At 46.5% G+C, this 24,740-nt stretch overlaps 1 protein-coding gene across 17 annotated transcripts in view; it reads right to left on the bottom strand.

Moving 5' to 3' along the window:
* Positions 1–430: 430 nt before the first annotated feature.
* Positions 431–24,740, bottom strand: part of ppfia1 (PTPRF interacting protein alpha 1) — a 35,090-nt gene continuing 10,780 nt past the window's right edge. The window contains exons 3-32 of one of the 17 annotated variants that reach the window (XM_070979289.1): positions 23,230–23,331; positions 22,278–22,442; positions 22,103–22,177; positions 20,842–20,943; positions 19,712–19,945; positions 19,062–19,208; positions 18,273–18,407; positions 16,875–16,916; positions 15,762–15,845; positions 15,527–15,658; positions 15,246–15,308; positions 15,041–15,120; positions 14,804–14,954; positions 14,103–14,326; positions 13,739–13,970; positions 11,316–11,345; positions 10,119–10,243; positions 9,836–10,008; positions 9,620–9,713; positions 7,801–7,882; positions 7,500–7,700; positions 7,092–7,154; positions 5,906–5,932; positions 3,794–3,969; positions 3,569–3,666; positions 3,292–3,467; positions 2,912–2,980; positions 2,568–2,736; positions 2,283–2,347; positions 431–2,046 (exon numbers count right to left, since the gene is read on the bottom strand). In XM_070979289.1, coding sequence (XP_070835390.1) covers positions 2,292–2,347; positions 2,568–2,736; positions 2,912–2,980; positions 3,292–3,467; positions 3,569–3,666; positions 3,794–3,969; positions 5,906–5,932; positions 7,092–7,154; positions 7,500–7,700; positions 7,801–7,882; positions 9,620–9,713; positions 9,836–10,008; positions 10,119–10,243; positions 11,316–11,345; positions 13,739–13,970; positions 14,103–14,326; positions 14,804–14,954; positions 15,041–15,120; positions 15,246–15,308; positions 15,527–15,658; positions 15,762–15,845; positions 16,875–16,916; positions 18,273–18,407; positions 19,062–19,208; positions 19,712–19,945; positions 20,842–20,943; positions 22,103–22,177; positions 22,278–22,442; positions 23,230–23,331 — 3,507 coding nt within the window. In that variant the 3' untranslated portion in view covers positions 431–2,046; positions 2,283–2,291. The remainder of the gene's footprint in view (positions 2,047–2,282; positions 2,348–2,567; positions 2,737–2,911; positions 2,981–3,291; positions 3,468–3,568; positions 3,667–3,793; positions 3,970–5,905; positions 5,933–7,091; positions 7,155–7,499; positions 7,701–7,800; positions 7,883–9,619; positions 9,714–9,835; positions 10,009–10,118; positions 10,244–11,315; positions 11,346–13,738; positions 13,971–14,102; positions 14,327–14,803; positions 14,955–15,040; positions 15,121–15,245; positions 15,309–15,526; positions 15,659–15,761; positions 15,846–16,874; positions 16,917–18,272; positions 18,408–19,061; positions 19,209–19,711; positions 19,946–20,841; positions 20,944–22,102; positions 22,178–22,277; positions 22,443–23,229; positions 23,332–24,740) is intronic. The other 16 variants (XM_070979377.1, XM_070979689.1, XM_070979208.1 and 13 more) reach the window with 16 other exon arrangements.

Below are 24,740 nucleotides of genomic sequence, written 5' to 3'. Positions count from 1 at the left end.
TTGTTGTTTGTCTAAAGATGAATTTCACCTTTTTGTTCAGATGACCTGCTGCACAGACTAAAAGACTGTAAAGTTACACCAGCAGATACCTGAAAATAAATGTATTTCAGGAGTACGTCTCAATTCTCCCTCTAATTAGTGCCAAGTTTCAGTTTCTTCATAGGGAACTTCTGAGAAATGATTAATTACAGACCTAAAAGGTGTTTCCGACCTTCACGACAAACATCTTCCACTCATCACAGTGTGAAAACTGAGGCAGATGAAGCGAGACGCCACATTTCACACACGCATATGACAGACATGACAAAACGCATTCAGCCACACTCAACAAGCACCGTGTCCATAAGGTGTGAGAGACAGCCAAAGAAAGCAAACACACGGCAGCAAACGGCAAGAGATTGTAGAAAAGACGAGCTTTCATCGTTTCATCTGCAGTGGAAAATAAGTTTCAGTATTTTATTGAAAGTAAGCAATAAATAATATTGTGATAAAAATAGTTTATAAGTACTCAGACTGTACATCATTGTTACAAGATCAGAAGATTCAACGGGAAGAGCAGGAATAAAACAACAGCAACATGATTTGCTTTGTGCATAAATGACTAAATCACAAACAGGAAATAAAGCATTTCTACTTGAACCTTGAACTACACGTGGGGTGAAAGAAAACTCTTCGGTTCCTGCTCATTGGCCATGAAGACGAATGGTGGAACCAGTGTTGGGAGCGTCGACGGGACGAACGTGGAGGCGAGGAGCTTTGCTACATTCACAGGAGCAAACTGGGGCTTTAGCTATGAAAGCACGACACAGCGCAGAGGAGGAATAATAAATAAGAACAGACCACAGAGGAGTTAAGAAACAATAAGGCTCGATATGAAATCTTCGTACAAAGTGTTTTAAAAAAGGTCTGTGGGTGGATCGCGCCGCCCGGGGGTCGTCTAGTCACAGCGGGATCGACTGAGGCCTCAGTGAAGTTGGTCCATCGAAGGAGTTTCACACTCTCGACTCATCTGTACGCTTCAAGTCCTCCTGCAGACGCCAGTCTCGACTGCGTTTCTCCGGAGGGGAGGGGGGCTTGTTTCTGCTAAGGGGCGAGCTGGGGCTGGGGGTGGGGGTAAGTGGAGAAGTTTCTGCATGCAAGGAACTGGAGAGAACCTCGAATTCTGTTCTCACTTGCATCCCAAAGAAGCCCTCTGTTTTGTTTTGCTACTGTTATATGGCTTTAATTCGTAAATTCAAGAGTTTCATTTTGGTTTCGCAGATATGGAAAAAAGAAAAGAGAGAAAAGGAAAATCTAGTGTGCGTTTCACATGATATCTGTCGCCACCATCGCCGGGCTTGCCAGCAGTTATTTTCACGGCGATGGATGACTCACAGTGTTGAGCAGTTTGTGAAACAGTCCGACAACTCCAGCAATTTGTCTGATATTCACACATCTGTTGACCTAAGAGCTGCATTTACACAAAATCACAGGAAACAAGCTACAAAAATGACAACAGTTACAACGGGCAAAGGATATGAATTAAGTTATATCAAATATCAAAGTCACTTAAGCATAAATTCAATGATTAGACTTCAAATCAAAGAGAGGAGGAAGAAAAAAACATACATCTGGTCAATAGAGTGAGGATTATAAAAAGATTAGATAAAATGTCTGTTGGTAGAAATATACAAACTCCAGACAGCTGAAACATTCAGTTACATACATCTGAGAGCTGAGCTTAACATGGGCACAGTGGAGGAAGGTTTCTTCTTTAAAAAGTGGGTTGATTAAGGGGACAGAGGCAAAGAGGATTACATAGTCATTCTAAAATCAATTAAAATGTCCCATTGGTTTACATAAATATAATAACAAATGTAGATAAATCTAGAAAGTTTCCTCTACGCATACTGAGACTGGTGAGTAAGGTCGTTCTCCGTGACGACCACAAAAAGCATCTGTTTAGTGTCCTTGCAAGTCATTTCAGTTCATCATCCTGGTCTTGAATGCAGGGAACTCCCCGTCATCCTCTGACCAGTGGTTACCTATAGAAATAATGAGGATAAACTGAGAGGGGGGAGAGAGAGGTGAACGGACACGAGGGGGGGAAGCGGGACAGAAGCCAGGGACGGGTGGTGGGAGAAACAAAGGGAAAGAGAGGAGAGGCGTACAACGTGCGTTATTAGAGCCCAGACCTGCGGCACGAGACGCTGCTTTCTGCTGTGAGGGAGCAGCCATACTGTACGCTGAGCGCTCACGTGCTTCTCTTACTTCAACGTTTCGGCTGATGCGTGTGCTCTTACCGTTGTATGTTAACAAGAGTAGGTCCTGACTGTGGCAGTGTCCAGCCTCTGTATAGACTGACTTCCTGTGAGTCCATGTTGGCAAAAATCACATGCAGAGACATGCCATTAGTCACGGCATAATACACCAAGAGCAAAGCAGCAAAGCAAGAGGAAATAAGAGTACAAGAGGAGTCTGAGCTCGTTCATCTGAGAGGTTCTGCTTCAGTAAGTAGCAGCAGTGACAGCAGATTACACGCTAACGCATGCACGTGCACGCACGTCAGGCACCCCGCCCCCGCTTACCGTCCATCGGGCTCCTCTTTGGCTGCGTGGAGGGAGATGCCGCGCTGCTGCTGGTCACTCGGAAGTTGGCGGGCAGGGTGTCCGACGCGCCCAAGGACACTCCCCTCATGTCTTTGGGCCTGAACTTCTTCCTCCATGAGGGAGCCCGGCGGAAGTTCTTATCGTCATCCTGGAGGACAGGCGGTGCAGAGAGAGGCGGGTGGAGAGGTCGAGAGAGGGGTTTAAAGGACAGGAAGTGTCTCATTTTAACAGTGTGTGTGTGTGTGTGTGTGTGTGTGTGTGTGTGTGTGTGTGTGTGTGTGTGTGTGTGTGTGTGTGTGTGTGTGTGTGTGTGTGTGTGTTACCTCCTCTATCCTCCTCTCTGTGCCAATGGCCAGCAGACTGTTGTATTCACGCTCCAGAGTTGCTCTGGCCTAGAAAAGACAGACAGACAGACAGACAGACAGACAGACAGACAGACAGACAGACAGACAGACAGACAGACAGACAGACAGGAGGAGGAGACGCACTCGCTGTTACTGAGTCCAACCACAGCATCCCTCTGACTGATCAGTCCCCGTCCTTCACACAGTTGAGCTTAACCACACTGACGCCTCTTACGGACATCCTGTCTCACCCGCTGAGTGTCCTCACTGGTTTCTGGTCCTCAGTGAATCGCCTGAATCTGCCTCCACCTCACATGATGTTAAACCCTATGCTGAAGCAGGCGACGGGCTGTGCATACCTGTGTGTTCTGCGTGGGGATCTGCAGCAGCAGGGCCAGAGTATTGTGATCGAAGGTTTCGTCCAGGGCCAGCAGCGCTCCGTGGACTCCGCTCTCGTAAAGGTTGCTGCTGTACTCCTTGAGCCCGATGGCCTGAACCCATCCGACCACGCGCTCGTTACTCCACACCAGCACGTCTGAAGTGACAGAAGCGGGACAGATTGTGCCTTTTAGTGTCACTGACAGAAGTCAAACAGCCGGAGTGGGCGATCTCACTAACCAACAGGCTGCTTGTTACCTTGAAGCTCCAGCTGACTCTCTTCCCTCTTCCTCTCCAGCTCCTTCCTGTCATAGTTGAGCCTCCTCAGACACATCACTCCACACTGAAAACTGTTTCTATTGCGGCAACACAAAGACAGACGACGCTTTACTTCATGGCTGACTTCAGTCCATCTCAGGAATTCACTGAGCGTAAGAACAATATGAAACAACACCACTGTTAGCCCTTATTAGCTGCTTTTACCTGTGGAAGCTATCCACCATTTTCAGCTGTCCCCTCAGGTCCTTCTTGGTCAGGTGGTCAAGCATTCGGGCATCCACCAGGGATTCCATGAAGTAGGAGCGGTACTGCGGCAAACCCAGGCTGGGCAGCCACTCGTTACCGATCCATTCGTGGTTCATGTCTCCGTACGCCAGCGTCTGCAGTCAGAGGAGAGCGTTCATAAGAAGCCAATCACTGCTCCCCGATAATGAAAAGGACATATTTCATCTGTTTCTGTTGTTTTTCATACAGGAGCGTGAAACATTTGACCCATCAGTCTTTACGCTGACCTGCTCCATGTCTTTTTGAGTTGGACTGTCGGTGGTTTTAAAAGTCAGACACACTGAAAATATTACTCAGCTGAGTCTGTATGTGACAGTTTTAGCATCAACTGTTAATACACAACAAATATTACAGTAAATATTAAGTATTCTGTCTGCTATACGGGCTTCATCACAATAATACACTTCCAGTTAAACAGTATTTTCATGTTACCATCAGAAACTTTCCTAAATGTACTTTCACCAGTTCCTCACTTGTGTTTTCTAAACTTTATGGAATTGATAACGATCTTTTAATCATTTAGATTTATTGATAAGTGGAACTAAGGTCTTAAACTAACCAACAGCTGACAGATTAGACACAATTCATATCAAATATCCCGTCCTGTACTTTGTGTTCCAGTGAGCCTACAAGTGTTAATTGACTTTATGTTTATTTATCATTTAATTAATCTCAGTGTTCAGAGAGGCTCCTGTATGAGTTACATCTTTGTGTCCTATCTGCTCTCTGGGGTTTTCACACAGGAAACCTGACTTTCTGCAAAGCAACCAGAAGAGAAAAACCTGTGATGACGGAGCATCACCACAGGCTCCCTGCTGAAACCTCAGCTCTGCACTTCAGCGAGACGACGGCGACGCCAAACCACTGAGACGCTTCGAAAGAGTCAGCAACAACACGCTGAACAAAAAGCAAAGACAACAAAAGTCTGATTGAAAAATAACATGCGCAGCGTTTTCAGAATTTGCAGCATGTCTGGCACTTAATAAAGCCTCTTCACTTGTTTTAATTTTGTCTCTGACCAGCTGTGAAGACATCATGGAGCAGAGGATCTGCAGAAGGGACGCACCGATCCAACACTGGTGTCGCTTTGATATGTGATAATGCAACGCAGGGCATGGACGTCTGTCCTGAAGAGTCTGTCTCTGAGCTCCTACGACCCCCGCCAGCTGTGTTTACACGCTGCCCGCTGCTGACACCAAGACAGCAGTGGATGCTAAGAATGCTAACACGTTATTGGCTAAGTGCATCTTGGATTTGTGCGACAGTAACATTACAGACGCGCTTTGTCTTCAGACTTAACTTTCCTTTGTCTATCTTTACTCACAAAGCAGCGATATTCAAACAGGAAGTGAAACGTTACGAGCCACAAAACAGCCAGAGGAGGCCATCGCACAACTAACACTTAAAGAACAGGACCAGATGGTTTTCTGCATAAATACCACTGCACCAGTCAAACCAATGAAGAAACATCCCAGCTCTACATCCTGCATCGCTGCTCGAATAAAACAGTCTGACAGAGGAGCAAAACGCTTCCAGGCTCAAAGACTGGCCTGCTCTCAGGACCTGAACATGAACACTAAACAAGCTTTCCAGATGGTGAAAACTGACTGGATGTAAACCCAAATACAGCACATCAACATCAACTGACACAGAGCTGAAGGTCATCACCAGCCTTATGTAAACTAATACCAACAAAAACAACAACAATAAGGAGAACGGAGCTCTGGTTTCCAGATCAGGTAACGAAATAAGATCAGAACTGGAAACAGTGGATCAGTGTGTCTCTTATCGTCAGCCATCCATCAGAAACCAGTTCTCTCATCTGAAGTGCAGAGCTTTGCCAGAAGGGGTCAATCTTTTCTTTCTCCAAACATGCTTGTTGTGAATGCACCCTCAGTGAAAAGTGATGCAGAAGTGAACACAAACTGTGACATGTCCTCTATGAGACACTCAATCTCTGTGAGACAAGAGCAAATGCAGACTGATGGTGTTAAGAATTTAGAAGGTGGTTTAAGGGGAGCGTGTGCAAACCTGGGCCCAGCTACCCTCGTCATCCTCCTGGTGTTAGCATGGTTAGAGTGAGCATGGTGAGAAGAACAGAAAGGCGAGGGGTTAGTGAGGCGGCAGTGCTGTGTTAGAGCAGCTTCATGTGGAAAACATCACTCAAAGTAAAACAACAGCAGGCCAGACAAGTGAATGACAGGCATCAAACAGGAAGTCAAGAAAAACAAACTGGAGGAGGGGCGACTTGGATAAAACCCTGTTAGGAGCTGCTGCTATTACAGAATTTCATTTATCCACAGTACATCTCATAGTTCACAAAAGTCTGAAAATCTGAGAAGCTGTACAGGTGGAAAAGCAGACAGGAGTGTCTGTTTGGGGCAAATTTAGGGAATTCAACAGCTGACAAACAGCGACTGAAACATCCAGTCCTGCATGAAGGCAGAGCGGCTCATTTGCTGTGTTTCCACTGCAGCGTACAGCTCGACTCCAGGTGCCTGTAGTGCTACAATCTTCTCCTGATTTTGTTTTCCAAAGGATCTGAAACCCCCTAAACACAGGCGGATGGTCATGCAAGTGCCGTGACGTCTTTGTTCCTTTCATTTCAACAGGGAAACGTCTGCTTTTCATCAACCGGCCATAGCACGGTTTTACAGGCTGCCATTTCTAAAAATCTGGGACAAATAAAAAAAAAACAATCGTGGTCGTAACTTGCAGCCAGTGTGCAGAATATTCGTGTTGCTCAGGTGACGATTCTGATGCAAAAAAAAAAAAAAACCAGCAGGGACCATCCACAACGTTTGCCAATGGAAAACCAAAAAAGGGCTGTTCAAGCGATTCGAGCCAGTAAACCTTGCAGCAGGTGTTTTTCAACTATACACCACTCACACATACACACACACACAGACACACAAAACTGACTGATGTTAAAGCAGAAACTCACATACAGTGTGCAAAATCTAGAGGAGGAGATGGGAGATACCAACAGGGAGGAGAGAGCAAAGACAAACGAGCAGAAAGAAGGAGGCTGTTTCAAGTTGCCTGCTGAGACTCCATGCAGTCAGATTAATGATGGTCAGCCACGCTCAGGTGTCAAATATGAATAAATGCACGCAATGAGAAAGGTTTGGCTGTCCTGAAGGCAACTTGGAACGAGCCTCGACAATCACCACAGAAGAAGAAGTCACCAGTGTCCAGCCAATCAAGGTAGACTAACCGTGGGAGGTGTAGCCGCCAAACTTTCCATTTCTTCATGTGTGACCCAAACGTTTCCTGTGGTCTGATCATTTGAAACCACCCAATCACAAGTGAGAGAAGTGCGTAAAGAGGGAAGAGTGATGGAGAGCAGGATGGAGAGAGGACGAAGAAGAGTTTGTTCATTTATTTTTTATCACTGTTAGCAAAAGACTTGAGCTGAAATCAAAAGGAGTCTGATCCCTTCATTAGTGCATGTTAAGGATTTCAGTAGTTCAAATGTTAATGCATTAAAGTGTCATGCTCAATCAGATGCCAGGGATGTGTAGACAGAGAGCTGAAAGGAGTCATCAGATGGACATAGCATGTGTGAGTGTGTCCTGTAGGGCACGTGTGTGTCTGTCAACACACGAATCCAACAGAAAAATACCGTTCGTGAGGTCGGCGGGGCGGAGGGGCTGGTGAGGGACATGATTTCCTGGATGGCCAGGCGAAGCTTCAGGCGATGCAGCGGGTTGCTGATACCGATCTCCCTCTGGATCTCCGTGTCTGACAGCGCCGACATAATGGCTCCGCTCTTCACATTGGCACGGCATGCGGCCACGTACCAGGCCGGCATGCCCACCCACAGCTGGCCAGAAGGGGGCAGATGAGAGACAAAGCCGTGAGTCAATCTGCATAAACGCTACAAGAAGTTACCGGTGCTCAGATCTACTGAGTCTGCGTCGTACCTCCAGCCAAACCACAACAGTTGGTCCGTCCCACTGGGCGAATGGCAGGCCCTGCCTGCGAGCCTCCTCCAGTAACTCATGCCTGAGAGACAAAACATTTATTAAATCCAACATCCAATGAGAGTTCACTCGCCCAAACACACACACACACACACACACACACACACACACACACACACACACACACACACACACACACACACACACACACCGAGTCCGTCATAAACTCCCAATGTGCAATCAATCAAATTCACCTTCAGAACACACACAAACCCAGAGACGTCGAATGACATGCACACTCCAAACAGAGAGCAGGAGTCTGAGAGAAAACGAAGCAAGTGAACCCAGAAGACTCAAACAGAGACATGCTCGTCAGGAAAGCCTTCCCCAGAACGTCAGTATTAAATATGCACAAAACGCTGGACTATAGAGAGCAGACATGTTTGTCAGAGCCTCCTCAGACTCGGTCAAGCCTGGGGGGTCACAGCCAGGGCTTCAGGGCTGAGGAACTTCATTACTCAGAAGAGTTTTCTCCCAGAACCAGTGCTCTGAGAGTCCACTTTGAGAAGCTTCAGTATGGATGCATTCCTCTACGACTGTAGGGCTCGAAACATGCACAGAGGGAAGTTTTAGGCGAGGGGAAACCTTTGCAATGGTTTTCTGAGCTCTGCACATCCATTTCATGCACATTCCCAGTTTGTATGAAGGAACATTCAGCAGAGAATCGCTGCAGGTTTCTGGGGATGATGGAAGGCAGCTCCTGATTCAGGTTCTCTAAAAAGGTCTTTCCATTCACCAGCACAGCAACAGCGCTTAGCTGATGCCACTAAAATGAAGCCAGCAGCTGTGCTTTGCCACTAGGTGGGGCTGTACGCCACAGATCGCTGCCAGAGCGCGAGCCCGTCCTCTGTTTGGCAGATCTGCCATTATAAAAAGATTAACAGATATGTCCAAAAGCTTAACAAATTAGCTTTTACTGCAGTTACAGCAACACAGTGGCTGTGCTGTGTCTTATATGAGCTTTTTTTCAAACTTTGGACAAGAAAACTCACAAAATGCCAACTATTTGGTCAAATTCTTCCATTAACTGCCTTTCCTGTACTTGCAGTGCATAACTTCATGCTCCAATAGGAAAATTGCGAGAGGAAAATATGTCACTCACTAAAATTCAGCACACACACATTCCTGTTAGTTAAGCTGTGTGGAAAGCAGGGTAAAGAGCAGCATGGAAAATCCATCAGACAGTCAGAGGGACAGTTGTTTGGGGTCCTCAGAGTTATTGGTGAGGTCAACGTGATGCCAAGTGTGGGAAGAAGATAAGGCAAAGCAAAAGCAACATGAACCAACTTACCCTGTCTTTGGACTACACATGGAATGAGAAGGGGGTGACAAAAAGAAGAGGGAGGTTGGCAAAACAATAAAGAGAAAGAATGATCTGACGCTCATTCAAGAGCAACACGCAAGCAACAAAACAAACAACATTTACGGTGTTTGCAATATGTTTGCACCAAACTAGGAACGAGGGAAAGAAAACATAAAAGAGCTGTGGGAGACGACTGCGATGGAAATGACTGGGTGTGGAATGGAAGGGAGATGAGCTGATTGGAGGCAGCGTGAGTCAGATGGTGGGGAGTGAGCGTGTGAGGCAGCCCTGGACAGCAGCAGGAGCGCCAACCCACAGTAACACTGGTGGACTTCCACATGATTAACACAGTACAGCAGCACAGGCAGCGTGGCTTCTCATCACCTCTCAACTTTTTATCTTGGCACATAAACTGTGGAGACAGCAGAGGGTGGAGGGCAGCTAGAGGATACTCACTTCTTCTGCAGCTTCCTGTTCTTCTCTGCAGGGCCCCCCAGGGTGCCCATTCCTAAGCCGTCCTTAGGAGAGCTCTCTGCCTCAGGAGTGCCAGCTAGGATCACAAACAAACACCTCGTTCAGCAATCTGACAGCAACACTGGGAGCGTGGAAGCGCATTGCATTTACATAAACACGTGCTGCAGTGGAATAAAATCCCAGCGCCTCCTGTCTGACCTTGACTGGGGGAGTCCTTGCCAGGAATGCTGGGTCGGCCCTTCTCCTTCTTCCCAAAGAGGCGTCCAATGGAAGACTTGATGCTCTTCTTCTTGGCTGCTTTGTTGAGGGAGTCCTGGCTGCTGTTACTACTGCTGGGGTTACTACCCTGGCCGTCCTGCAGGCCTGCCAGACTGTGGGAGCAGATGGAGGGTGAATGGGGGGATGAATGGTGGACAGTGAGAAAGATCAAGAGATGAAGGAAAATGTCACAGTTTCTTGAGTGGACAGGCCTGGATCATACCCTCGAATGTCTCTGATGTCCTCGTGGCTTGCAGCATGCCCTGCCTCCCTGCTCAAGCGCATGGAGCGTGGAGTGGTGGGAGGCGACGTCTCACACCGGATAGTAGCCTTGTCATCCTGAGCAGACTGCATAACAGTGGGAGACACACGTCACTGAGGTGGATCATTCCAGATTTCACTCTGCACAACCATGATTTTTATTTATTTATTTTTTTAAAAAGGAAGATAACATCCTGTAAAGTGTAGCTGTGCTGTTGCTTTCACGATGGCCAAAAACACACAAACACACTGTTCCACAAAACAAGAAGAGTTAACTGGAGAATTTCTCCAAACAAAAGCAGAAAGATCACAACAAAACGATGTTTCTTACCAACGACAACTTCAAAGAATCAGGACTGACAGGTCACATGTCTAAGCACTGCTAACAAGGCCTGCTGAACTCCAGATCGGCCATATGAGGATTCACAACTAGCTTATCTGAAGTGGAACTGATGTTTGGGACTGCTTTAAGTCACAGATGCAACAGAGGACAAGGATTCATGAAGTTCCTGAAAGCATTAAAACGCCAACCTGGTGCCAAAGCACCAAGGCATACTGGTAGTATGGCTAAGTGACCTGCTTAGTATGCTCTGTTAATCAATCTGCTAACAATATTCTTGATTCATTGCTTAATAGTTTGGTCTATGAACAGTCAGAAAATGTTCAAAAATGCACATTAATTCCTTCAATTTTCCATTTCAAATGTTTGCTTTGTCTAATTAGCAGTCCAAAACCTACAGATTTTTAATCTACAAAGCTTTAAAATGAAGATAAGCATCTAAATTTTCACATTTAAGAAGCTGGGGTCAAGAACTAGTCAGTCATCAAAACTGTGTCAGATTGATGTTCTTTCTATTGTCCAGTAATCGTTTCAGCTCTAGAATAACAAAACAGTTGAAGAATAATCACCTCTGTACACCCCCATGGTGGTGGGAAAGGTAAAGCCCCAGAAAGACAACAACAGTCTCTAAAGATTTGCCTGCAACACGTTTGTACGTTCAGGAGAGCGATGCAGGAGGATCAAATGTACCGGGTGGTAGACGGTGGGATGTAGCGGAGAAACTTAAGTTTAACATGGTGCATTGCACCTGGAGGGCGAGGGAGTGAGGATAATGGACAGGTAGCTGACAGAGGCCAGTAAAGCAGGTCTCTAGTTTACCTTCCTGCGGTGCTTGCGCAGGTCACTAGGCTGAAGCATGGCAAAAAAAGGAGAGAGGAAAAAGGCGTTAGTGAGACGCACAACAGACCAGTGGTGAAAGCAAGCCGTGCAAAACACAAGAGCAGGAAATCAGAACAAGATATACATTCATCAATGTATGCTGGCAGTAACACACACACACACACACACACACACACACACACACACACAGTTTGATTTGCAGTGAAGACATGCAGTTTTTGGGGTAAAAGAAGCCTGCAGGAGCACCACAGCGCCCGAGCAGGACACACTGCAAAACAACCACGGCAAAGGTCGGGCAAGGATGGCAGGATGGGTGCAGCCGAGCTCACGGAAACTGATAAAGCAGATCAGAGGCAGAAGCGCAGACTTTTACTCGTGGAATCAAAGCCCTGAGAGAAATCTGAAAAGGGGGGAGGATGTTCCCCCTGCTGCATTCCTCACAGGCCTGGCATTAGCAGAGCAAATAAACCACCAGCTTGCCACATTTCTAAGGGTGTTTCTTTTGCCCCCAGGAGGAAAATACTTAATCACTCATTTCCTTTCCTCAACTGACACACTGAGGCCAGAGCAAGGAAGAGATTAGTGAGCTATAAAAGGGAAACAGGACGAGGAAATTGAGGGGGTGAGCACTAAATTAATTTAATCAGCCAAAACGTTCCTGCAGCTCTCCCATCTTCTTATTTAGGAAGTAGAGGACACTTTGGCTTTTTTTTTTTTAAAGCAGATGCTTTAAAGGCAGTGATAGTTCATCAAGACGAGATGAAAAACAGAACTATGTTCAGACTGACATGGCTGAGTCATTCACAGGCGTTATCTGCCAAAATAAAAGCAGTACTCCTTTCTTCTCTGTAATATTTCACATAAAATCGCAAGATCACAAATTCCTGAAAGGGCTGACTGAGGAGCAACACCCGCTGCAGAGTTAACAGGAAATCCACTGACATAGTTCCCCAGAACTGTAGTTCCTGAACTGTCTGTGAAGAAGTGTGGCTGCAGGGAGGGATTCAGAGGAATGCAGGCCTGAGTGCTGAGCCTACAGTAACAGATGGGAATCTACTGTCACTTCAGCTGTGAGACAGGCTCAGCTGTGTTCTGCTCAAAAGAGACCGTAAGCTGGAGTAAATGTTGTAAATACAGCAGAGCACAGTGAGAGACAACATTACCAAACATAGAATAACAAAGCAGTAGCAGCCTGTTCCACAGACCTGTGGCCAAAAACAAATAAAAGAAGGAGCCCTGTGAGCAGACTGCAGCATCAGAGGTAAACAGGTGAGGAGGAGGAGCTACCAGGTGCACTCCACTTTCTGAACCAAAGCATCAATGTCTTTGTTCTGCTAGTGTTAGCCATAAAAGGGAAAAGAGGTGTGTCCTGTTCAACTCATTGCTCAAATACTCAGACAGCTGTGAGCATCCACCGACAGTCACCTGTGCTTTTGCTCATGGGGTGTTACTCCACAGAGCTCAAATGAGGAAAATTCTGTTTGAAGGTTTAGACCTTTTTTGTCTTGTTGCATCCTGCAAAATAACTACTTTCACTGCTGAGTCTGTCCCAGCTGAACCTACAGCTCACCCACTGGCCAGGTATAAATGCAAAGGGCCTGTATGTAACAGGAGAACTGACACCGTTTCACCAAGCCGCCCTCAGAGGCTGAACTTTAAGACAAATCTCCTGGTTTCTGATTACATTTGTGATCTGCAGCCACTAAAATACCTTCTATAAACCACTTAACTGTCAGCAGAAAGGGGAACCTGGCCACTTTTTAAGTCTAGTTCTTCTCATTCATAACATTATATTGTGTTTTGGCTAAGGTCTAGGTGTTTTGTGTGTATTTGGAGAGAGAGGAACAGTCGGAGAGGAAGCGGCAGGCTGCACCCATCTGGGGAGAAAAGGAAGCAAGCAGATCTACAGGTACCTCAAAGTATGGTGCATAGCTACAGGCCTGAGGTGGATGACTGAAGCCAGCTGCACCATAGGGCAGGTAAGTTACTGTCTGCTGGGAGAGGGAGCTCTGGGTGATGTAGGGGTCGTGAGCAGGGGGCAGTCACATACACATGGTTACATACTCTCATGCATACACACAAAATGTTAGTGCACTAATCACACTGCTGAGAGGAGACAGCATAAATACCCAAAATCAACATGAAAAATCAAACAAGCAAGTTAAAACATATGTGGAGGAACGAATACTCTTCGATCTAAACGACAAGAAGACAACAAACCAAGACACCAAGAGAAAAATGATTACAGAGGAAACGGTTACTGTGATTTATCAGAGTCACATAATGACAGAAACCAGTGTTTCCTGAGGCTTCACCGGGTTTCAAAATGGGACTTAAATGTGCTTTTCAGTGCACTTATATGATCCAGGTTGGGCCGCATGTGAAAGCACAGGAGGTATTACCAAAGTCATGACACCCATTCGGTCCAGTTCTCTGTTGGGGCTGCGGGGAATGCGTCTGGGGGTGGAGTGGCCAGAGCCTGGGGGTGAACCGCCCAACGAGGAACCGGCACAGAGTGACGGAGGGATGGAGCTCATCGAGCGGAAACGTCCTCCCAGGCTATCACCGCTGCCCACCCGGCATTCAATCTCCTCTGCCCGGATGGCGGTGCTCTCCTTCTCCTCCTGGATCATTCTGCGGCGATGAAGGAAGGAGAGGGACATGTTGGAGTCAGGTTAACACACTAGTCCTTGAGAGCTCGATGAAAAAGACCACACGAGGAGCAGGTTTTGGTGCTTCATCTGATAGCTATTTAGCTGCTGGTACCTAATTTCATTGTTGATGGCATCCAGCTGTTCCTGCAGCATTAAGGCGAGGGTCTGTGCATCAGCCTGTCCAGCAGGGGACAGCAGGTCCACCGAGCTGAAAATCGTCTCTCGGTCCTCCTCCAGGTCTGAAGCATCCATGTCACTCTCGAAGGCCTGGGCCACATTTGCCAGCACGTTGGCCTGCTGCATGCGCTCCCACTCCTGCTCATTCAAAGTCTGCACCTGGACTCACCCACACAGGTATAACACAGGGAATGGAGAGAAAAGAGAGGGACGGATAAAGATACCCAGAGCATTCAGACAGAGAGAAGACAGCGAGGGCAGGCAGGAGGGATACGAGAGAATGAGAGGGAACAGAGATATCAGGACGTTAGCTGGATGCTTTAGCATCTGTCATCAATGCACCACACAGACACAAGTCACTGTCACTGTCACTGTCATCTCCACCACACTGACTTACATGTCGCTGATGTCCAGAGTGGAAGCAAACAGAAGGAAACGGAGAAGAAGAAAATCATCAGAGAGAAGTCAAAACATCAGATTGAAACAGGTAGAGGAAGGAAAAGGGCACGCGATACAAATCACACGTGTTACAGGGGACGGATCTGTAGCCGACACGTACATGTCCTCAATCTCTACATTAGTTTTGGATGTAAACAACTAATAAACAAGCCAACAGCAGCCGAGCCGGGAGCTCACCTTGGACGGCTCGTCCCGGAGTGCAGCCATCCGTCCTTTTTGAGGCCGCCGCAGCACAAGAGCGCTGCCGTAATGGTCTGAGTTGCTGTCCATCATTGAGGAAGCCGACACTGGATACCTGAAATCTGGAGTGCTGCCCAGCTGGGACCGTCTGGAAGAAGACATAAAAAAAACTGTCAGAAGGAGTCTGAGAGGTCAAAGGGTCAAACTGTGAGCGCTACCAGCTCAGTGGCTTACCCGTGTAGTAAGGAGTTGCTCCTGCTCCTTCCCTGCTCGTTCTCAGCCCTCATGGTCTCGATCTGGATCAGGAGCTGCTCCTATAGGAGAGGACAGTTACAGACAGTGATCACCTGGTGGGGAAACAAAGTCTGCAGCCTGAAGAAATCGTCCCAGACAGCAGATGGAGGCGGACAGTCAGCCTGTCCTTTAAACGAGCCCTCACCTTCTCGTGGTGAGAATCTTCAATCAGCTTCTTGGTGTGATCCAGTTCTCGTATCAGGGCGTTCTGAGAAGACACAGGAAGAAGCTGACACACTGGCCAATGAACAGTGACTGAGCTACTAACCGTGCAACACATATGATGTCATCACAAACCAGTCACAGGACACACACACACACACAATGGGCGAACAACAAATATCCATTAAGGCCAAGAATCCAGTGTCCTCAGCTTGTCTGTCTCTTTGTGCACTGCACCACTGATCACACTTATGCATTACTCACCTTATCCTCCAGAGCAGACATCCTCTCTTTGAGGTGAAGCTGGAGTCTCTCGTTGGACTCTGAAAGGAGCTTGTCCACTGTCTCAGACAGACGCTTATTGTGCTCCTCATTCATCTTCTCCCGCTGTCGTGCCTGTCGAACAGAAAGACATTTTAAACAGGCACACATGTTGAGACTCTCCCAAAAGGAGGCCTGGTGTAGTGACAGCAGATGTCCCCTCGTCTCTCTGTCTCACCCTGAGCAGCTCCTGGTTCTTCTCTTCCAGCTGGGCCTCCAGCTGCCTCAGTCTCTCCTCCACATTGCCATGGCGTTCCTCTGCCTAAAAATGTGTGACAATAAAAAAAAAAAAAAAAATCGCTTTATGTTTTTTGTACCAAGACACCTGCGAGGGTCAGTATTTGTCATCCTCTCAGAGCTAATGAGAGCTCCTCTAGTGCTACGCTGCAATCTCCTCTTTGTAATCCATCCTGGTGAAGGACCTCGCTGAGACAGGCCTAAACCTGGCCCTGTTTGAGGTTTAGGATGCAAAGCTGGAGTCCTTCAAAAGGATGGGGTGACTGACATGAACAGCCTGGGACGGTAAGCATCTACGCACAGTGAGCCAACTTACAGCTAGAGGTCGACAGACATGCAGCACAGAAAGACTACAACAGACACAGCAGCCATTACTTCCCATAATGCAAATCTACCAATGAATCATCACAGTTCTACAAAGGACTACAGGCATGTTTATGTGAACAGTGATTACTGGCTCATTAACAGTTAATTCAATATTTCACCTGCAATTAGGCATGTTGAGAAAAACAACCAGCGTTTAGCAGCAGATATTATCAGTCTATTGGCTCTTAATTACGCAGGAGCCAACAGGCTGGTAAACATTTTTCTGTGGCTTTTAGAGGCTCTACTGGGCACGGTCTCCTTTGAGCAAATCAGCAGACACTTCCTGTTTGTGTTAGACACCAAACATGAGGGTTTTCTGTGTTTAGGGAAGAAGGAGAGGTACCAGCATGAAGTTCTGACCAACACAGCTCACTATCACATAAAGCACAAACACACAGGGGAGGCCATGTCAGGGCCGGGGGTCGATACATCTCACAGCAGCTTCATATGCAGTCTGATACTGCACTTAACCAGGCACTCATCACGTAGAGGATAAACTGTAACGTTAGAGATGTTCGTCACAATATCTGTGTATGGAATTTTTACTGTTTGAAGAAACACACAATTAGCGGTTCAGGAAATCCTGCCAGTAGTTTCTATCAGCCCGGTTAAGTTCAGTAAAAGAGCACCACTGAGAGTTTCCAGAGTCCTGGAGGACAGTTTAGCTCTGTGAGTAAAGCTGATCTACCTTCTTCTGAGTCTTAGCGCCTTTAGAGCCACACAGAACACACTAGGGGTTTGACAAGGAGGTGGTACAGGCAGCGTGAAGACCACACAAAACCAGCATGACACAGTGACAGAGAGAAAGGAGAAAGAGGAGAGAAGAGGGCATATTTTAAATGTGAACTTCAGCACAATTAAACACAGCGGCTGGAGGGAGAAAACGGACAGACGCTGAAGATTCAGCAACAGTGCATGACTTTAAAGACCATTTGATTTGTGAACAGGTAGACAAACACATGACAGTGTGTTAGAGTAAACACAATGAGGGACGCTGGATTAGACAGAGGACAGACTGTGCTACAAGCTCCTCCAAGTATGAGAGGGTGGAGAAGAGAAAGGATGATTAATGTCGATGTCTTGGAACAGCACAGAGGCAACATTACAGAAATGCAGAGGCATTTCTTTCCATTTCCAAGCACATCTATCTATCTGCTGTGCTCTATATGACAACTGTGCGGCTTAAGCTCTGCTCAAAGAGTGAGGATAGTTAAAGACGCATGGAGGAAAACGCTTAGATGAGACTGGAGAGTTACAGCGAGGGGGAGAAATAGCCAAAATCTGCATGTTTTTGAACAGATAAATGTTTTGATAACAAAGGGAATGGCATTTTTCTGGAATATGTGGTATTTGTATAATGCATAATACCTACAATAACACCTTTCACTTTAGTCTGAGATGCAGCACAGGCACAGCGCACTTGTTGTCATGGTATGATTTGGGGAAGTCCAGGATATACGTCCATGTCATGTGCAGGACAGAATCTGTTTCTTTGGTTTTGGTTCTTTTTTGTGCAAATACTGAACCTGTCTTCTGCGTATGTTGTGAAATAAAAAAAAGTTAATCTAAATCCAACTAAAACTAACGAGTAAAAGAAAAGCAAGGAGGGAGAAACTGCAGAATGGACAGACTACATGACTCAAAAGACGGGAAAAGAGGCGTCTGCTTCTTCATCAACCCCCAAAGTCGAAGATGAGAATAAGACTGAATGCTAACTCATGAGATGTACTGTGAGCCAGTTCCAATACTAATAAGGTACGAAATGTCCTGTGTATGTTCATGTGTTGTCCAAGACAAAGAGTCAAACTATAAATGGACAAAAACATGAGCCAAATCTCTAAAAATAGGTCCCTGTGGATATTTGGAGTAACATAAACAATGGCTTCCTCGGTAGCTTCCGCTGGGAGCTCCTGGTTGCTGCAATGTAAAGGAACTGATCTCACAGTGCTGCTGACATGTGTGCTGTATCCACCACCAGTGGAAGACTCAATCAAAGGTTTGGGGTTTTCAAAGGCCTCATTACTTCTTAAATTCACCATGAAAAAACAAGTTAAAAGGTGGGCCGATGGTGGACAGGTGCTGGTACCTTGGTGAGGGCAGCCACCCTCTGGGCGAGCTCTGCTTCCACCTCGGGCAGAGTCTCGGCTTTGCGGATGGTCTGCTGCAGCTTCTGCTCAGCCAGCTCCAGCTTCTCCTGGAGCTGCCGGTTTCTGTCCTCCGTCTACAAGCAAACCAGATGCAAACAGTCATTAGCGAGGATGCTGAAGACTCGTCTGTGCTACATCCTGGCCTCCGGGTTTTCTGTCAGTGTCACAAGGTGAAGAAATAAGACTGTCGGTCAAGGAGAGACAGAGGACGGGAAGGGGAGCCGGGGAGAGGGGGTGGGAAACGATGGGGTGGGCAGGAAGTGAGGAAGAGAGCATTCATAATGACACAAAGACAGACAAAAGCCATAAGAAAAGAGGAGAGAGACATCTCCATCTCAGTGAGTCCATGTAAAGAAACAGGCCAGTGTCTCTGAGGCTTCCCATTCAGGGCCTGCTGTGCTGGTCAGTGTGTGTGAATACAGCAGGAATTCATTAGCAGCGCTTTGAAAAGTGCCACGGAGAACTGCTGGCGCTTCCTGCCGGCCGACAACTCTGAGACCCAAACAGCAAAAACAAACATCTATCCACCCGAAACCAGATTACAGCAGATGTGTGTGGATGTTCGTGGCGTGATGACATATCTGATCTTACATGATGCAGGAACTCGATGGTTAAAATGTGACTACGTGATTCAAGTGAAGCCTGGAGGGAAAGCACAGACCAATGGATGCAGGCGTCACTGACTCCGAACGAGTCGTCACACACTAGTCAAAGAACATGGGGCCTACCTGTCTGAAGAGGGACTCCTTATTGGCCACTTCGTTCTCCAGCTTGTCGTTAAGGTCGTGGACGGACGTGGCCTCCCGCTGAGCTGCCAGGTAGCGCTTCTCCAGCGTGGTGATCCTCTCCTCCATGTCCTCCTTCTGAGCCATGGACTATACAGACATGAGATGTGCATTAGTGTCCTCAGCCTGTGTGGCCCTGAGCATGACCTGACTTTTGCATCTTTAGAGAGGAGGACTGAGTTTCTGAAGGCCTTAGCAGAGAAAACAGGCCAGTGGATGATAACACAAGCAAGGAGAACAGCTGGGAGAAGTTCGCTAACATAGAAAAGAAGGTAATGCTCTTAGCATCAAGGCAGCCTTTGTGAGGTAATGATCACATCACCTGCAGACATCAGGGAAACCAGCGCACCTCTGACAGAAAGCTAAAAACTCATCTCTTCACTTTAGCCTTTAGCTAGCTGCCTCAGTGTGAATGTAAACACACAAATAAAGCTTATTATTGTTAACATTGCTCTGCAGGGTACTGGTGTATATTGTGATGTCATTAGCTAAATGGAAATTCCCCGCCTTAAACTTTTAACCTTGCTGTGTGTGAAATGTGGAAAGAACATGAAGGAAAAACATGAAATTTGGAAATAGACCCTCCTCCTGACCTCTCTCAGGTCTCTCTGCAGCCGCGTGTTCATGTCTTCAGACTTGATGAGGTCCTTTCGGGCCGTGTCCAGGTCTTCCTCCAGCTCGCTGATGCGTGAAACCATAGCAGCCATGCGCTCCTTCATCTGGCCCAGATCAGCTGTCTGACGGTCCACCACCTCCTGGAGCTCGCCGACCTTTCCGAACACAGGCCCCGAGTCGTCCTCCTGACTCAGCGAACCGTCCGACGATCGCTGTGTGTGAATTCACAACACTGATTTAGTAAGCGCACACAAGATGTACAGAAGACACGTGTGTGACAATATTTGTTGGCAGGCTCCATAAACAAAAACACCTCAAACTAATACGACCAGGTCCCCAAACGTCAACTAAGGGGGCAACAAACCACCTCTGGCAGGCAACTTTGGGCAAAGCATGTCACTAAATGTGTGGATTTTATGTCGAACTCTGATGAACTGATTTTCTATTGTTACGTGTTGTTTAAATGTACACTCTGATCAATGTTGAGCTGAAACATAACATCCAACACTTTCAAGACAAAGTTCAGGTTCAGAATTCAGATTCAGAAAAACATGATTGATCCCTGCAGGAAAAATGCTTAAATATCTTTATAAATGACAGTTTACCCGTAACGGATGCTGTAACTTTACATTTGGATCAGACTCATTGTGCACATAAAGATCAGTGGACACAATGACTTTGAGTCTCTCACACTCAGCCCACACCAGCTGCTCCTGAAGCACCGATTAACTGACGTCATAGCTTCAACATTTCAGGCTAATACATACGTAGCGCAGAACAGGCTGTCAGCAGTAACCTGGACTGTTTCCAGCCTGCCCACCTCTTCCATTACTCCCTTCTTGTCCAAGCATGTATGTAGATGACATAGCATAGCACAACTAATCACTGCATGCCAGGACAGAATTGTTTTTTCTCAATAAATGGAAGAAGGAAGGAACACAGAGTTTAAGATATTTATTTACATTTGAGAATCCCAATTGAACAATGAATTATACTTTATATGTCGTGAACTCATTTAATTAGGGCAGATTTTATTTCACTCATCACACAGATGCTACACACTTGTCTCCCACTTGGCTTTCACACACACACTGTTGAGTAACCTCACCTTGCCATTAGTGCTCGGTGTGTTTTCAGAGTTGTGGTTGACCTCGCTCGTTCCGTCTGCCAGCCCTCTCTTCAGGCTGTTCTGCTCCCTGAGGTAAGCCAACTAGAGAAAATACCAGTTTGTTAACACCTTTCCCGGTCAGTCATTTGCTGATGATAACCGTGGAAGCAATTATCTGGTTAACCACTCACCCAAGAGCAGAACTAGTTTGCTTCCTTTTATAATTCATGATGTTATTTTTTTTCCTTTTCACTAAACCAAGCACTGTGTGTGTGTGTGTGTGTGTGTGTGTGTGTGTGTGTGTGTGTGTGTGTGTGTGTGTGTGTGTGTGTGTGTGTGTGTGTGTGTGTGTGTGTGTGTACATGGGACAGAGACACAGGGAAGCGTAGCTAGCAGCTCTGAGTGCCCAGAGCCTGCAGTTCAAACCACAACTATTCTGGTAGCAAACACACATGAATGAGCTGCAGTGTATATATACTCCATGCCACATGGCCAAACAGCAGCAGGACAGAACAGCAAAAAGCAGCCTTGCCCTGGGAAGTGAGGCTGCTAATAAAAGCGGAGAGCGGCAAGTGGTGGATTTCATGTGTGTCGGCGTGTGTGTGTGTGTGTGTGTGTGTGTGGTCCCAGGCTGATTCCCAGGAACAAATGATGACCGTAACATGAAGTGCTGTAGCATGAAGCAGAGACGAAATCTAGGACACTTCCCCAAGATCCTCTGGGCCTTTTGTCGATCTTAATCCCACTCAGGCCACAGTGGACTGAAGACTCTACATCCCTTTGCATGCATGTGAACACGCGTGTACAAAAGAGTCATGAATCCCTGAGATTTAGTGTGAACGCTGAATGTGTGTAAAAGGGCTGCAATAACAGGACATTCAGCGCCATCAGGAGCAGTGCTGAGCCGGTATGCTGATCACATCTGCTTTCTAAACGTTGTGTCAGCATCTCCAGGTTTGAAGATCTTTATCTATTGTAAGATAACAGCAGCTGACTGATCTGACTGTCAGAGCAGTTTGTTTCTGCGGCTGAACTGGCAATGTTCAATTTGGTGTTCAATTTAAGCCTAAATGTGTCACTCACCAGGTGCACATATACTAAGTGTGAGCTGAGCTGAGAATAAAGGAGATGTAAGCACAGGAAACAGGTACGGGATTCAAATGCATTACTTTAAGCTGTCCAGCAAATCATGGGAAGGTGCCAGTTCACAGATATTTTGACCAACAGCTGGAAAGGCTGTGTTGGTGCAGGGTTTGCTTACTTCTTTGTGTGAGATGGTGAGCTGTTCCTCCAGAGCGCTGCATCTTTCCAAGGCAACGCGAAGTCGCTCCCTCACCTAAAACATGTGAAACAAATATCAACACACCTGTTCAACTTCCCATTTCTCTGTTTTGCAAATGTCAAAAGTCTGCGCTGTGCACACACTTCGAACATACCTTCTCATCGAGGGCTTTGTGGTGTTCGAAAAGTGACTTAAGGGCTTTGAGGACCTCCACTTCACTGGAGACTCCTGCTGGAGACTGAGCCTGTCTCTTCACCACTGTCATCCTCAGACTGCGCTCATGGCGAGACACCAGGCACTCCAAGTGCTCCAGCAGGAGCTGGATGCACAAAAGACAGCGTTCACAGGTTAGAAACCCATCAGGACAGAACTAACTGCACGTCTGATGCCACACTTGCTGAACAAATGTGCACAATCATAGAGCATCACACCTATCCAACCTCAGTAAATCACTTTTCGATTGTTCTTCTGCAGCCGTCACAGAGCTCTGGTGAAACTGTGATGAGTTCAGTGCATTGTTGTTGTGTTTGTTTACTAAGCCTGAGGTGTGTGTTCAGTGACAGCCACACGACATAAAAATATCACATTTTGTAATTAAATTTTTCTCCACCTGAATCCTTGAGTAATATTCTTTCACTGCCCAATACTGTCAGATTTTGGACATTAAGACACTTTTGCATGCAAAGAGTATGAAGAGTAAGCAGGTCGCAGTCAAGAGACAGCGCTGACTGACGACACACTCGCTGAGGGATGGTCCTGCTCCTGCTCAGCACAAACAGTCTGTAATGGAATTTATTGTCAGTGGTTAAAATATGTTGATGGTTGAGCAATTAGCAACGCCCATGACTAGTGACAATGGTTTGGATTAAAGGATAGAAACTGATTTGTCAGCCAGTGTTATGACAACCATCTACACCCAAAACAGAAACATGCAGGAATTTAACGGAGATTTCCAGAAGAAGAGGAAACTAATCTGTCCTCATCAGCGGTGGACAGTGGAGGTCGTGTCCTGTTTGACTGTATAATGCTTGTTTATTGAGAGCTGCTTTGTCCTAAAAGACTGAGAGACAACTGTGTGTGTGTGAGCAGCAGCACATCATACGAACCCGTGTGTTGTTTCTCTCAGCTTTCAGTTCTGCTATCTCCTCCTCCTTCTCCAGAAGCTGCTCCCGGCACAGGTTCACTTCCTTTGTTAACGCAGCGAACTCCTAGAAGACAAACGTACAAACACAGGAACATGTAACTGCTGATTGCTGAGCTCGGCTTCCTCTTGAGGCAACCTGCGCCTTACGCTGCAGGCTGCTGCCATCCTCCCAGTCTAACGTCATCCTCAGACAGAGCAGGTTAAAGCTTCAAATGGGACATTTTCAGCAATATGACAACATAACTATGCAAAGTTCTGCAAACCAGTATCACAAGCATTGTTTTTTACTGATCCAGATCAGCACACTTTGAAGTTGCCCCAAGACCCTTCTTCTTCTTTTGTTCATTGCTGGTGTAAAGACACACACACACACACACACACACACACACACACACACGCACACGCACACACGCCTTTCTGGATTACATGCATGGTTGGACCTAAAGAATGTGCCATCCTGATTTTTTGCCCTGTAAAATCGAGCGCAGGCACCCTGAGCAGTGAGGCCTTCTTCCTACGTTTTCCGAGGGTGGGAGATGTGTGTGTACAGGGGCGTCGGGGGGTGGGGGGGTAGGTTGCTGGAACTGATCGTTCTTTTCAGTCACTACCACAACTATTCTCTCTTCCTTCACTCCAGCCTCTGAGCTTTTCCAGCGACTGGCACAGATTCTAAATGAGTAAGTGGGAGTTTTCTATTGGCTACGATCAAGGTCTGCGCTCTCTGCTAGCCAATGAGAGAGCGTCAGAGGCAGGCCCAGGGGTAATTACAGAGTGGCTTACTTCCTACATTCCAGAGCAGACGCTGAGGTTGAGCTGTACAGCAACCTTAAGATTTCTCTATGCGTCTATCCGCCATTTATGGTCCTCTTCTAGTCCATTAATGTTTCTTGAGTGTTTATACACACACACACACACACACACACACACACACACACACACACACACACACACACACACACACACACACACACACACACACACACACACACACACACACACACACACACACACACACACACACACACACACACACACAAAATCATACTGAGTAAAAACAAATGGGAGCGTTTGACATTTTGCTTACACATGTTTACAAGTGTGTGTTAAAATCAAGCCATACAGATGCACACATAAGAGGCTCCCTCTGCATAAAGCAGAACATGCTGATGCAAAGACATCAGTTCATAAAATCCATCAAGTCTAAAAATTCAAATTGCTGAAGTGTTCATTTATTGTTTTAAATAACTGTATTGATTATATATTGGTAATAACTTCACAAAGGAATGTGTGGTACAAGGTTAGAAACACAAAAATTAGCGGACCATTAAAACACCTGCACCCACAGCATAACACACATGTGCCTGTGTATAATGTCTGAATATTGAAACTGGCACATTCATATATGAGACAAAACATCATAATAGACACACGGTGTCACAAGTCATGTTGGCCACCTTTTAAAGGAGTGTAGAC

The sequence above is a fragment of the Chaetodon trifascialis genome, chromosome 1, assembly GCF_039877785.1.
Source record: "Chaetodon trifascialis isolate fChaTrf1 chromosome 1, fChaTrf1.hap1, whole genome shotgun sequence".
Taxonomy (NCBI): domain Eukaryota; kingdom Metazoa; phylum Chordata; class Actinopteri; order Chaetodontiformes; family Chaetodontidae; genus Chaetodon; species Chaetodon trifascialis.
The sequence above is the reverse complement of the archived record's forward strand: the minus strand, read 5'-3'. Positions and strand labels throughout refer to the sequence as shown.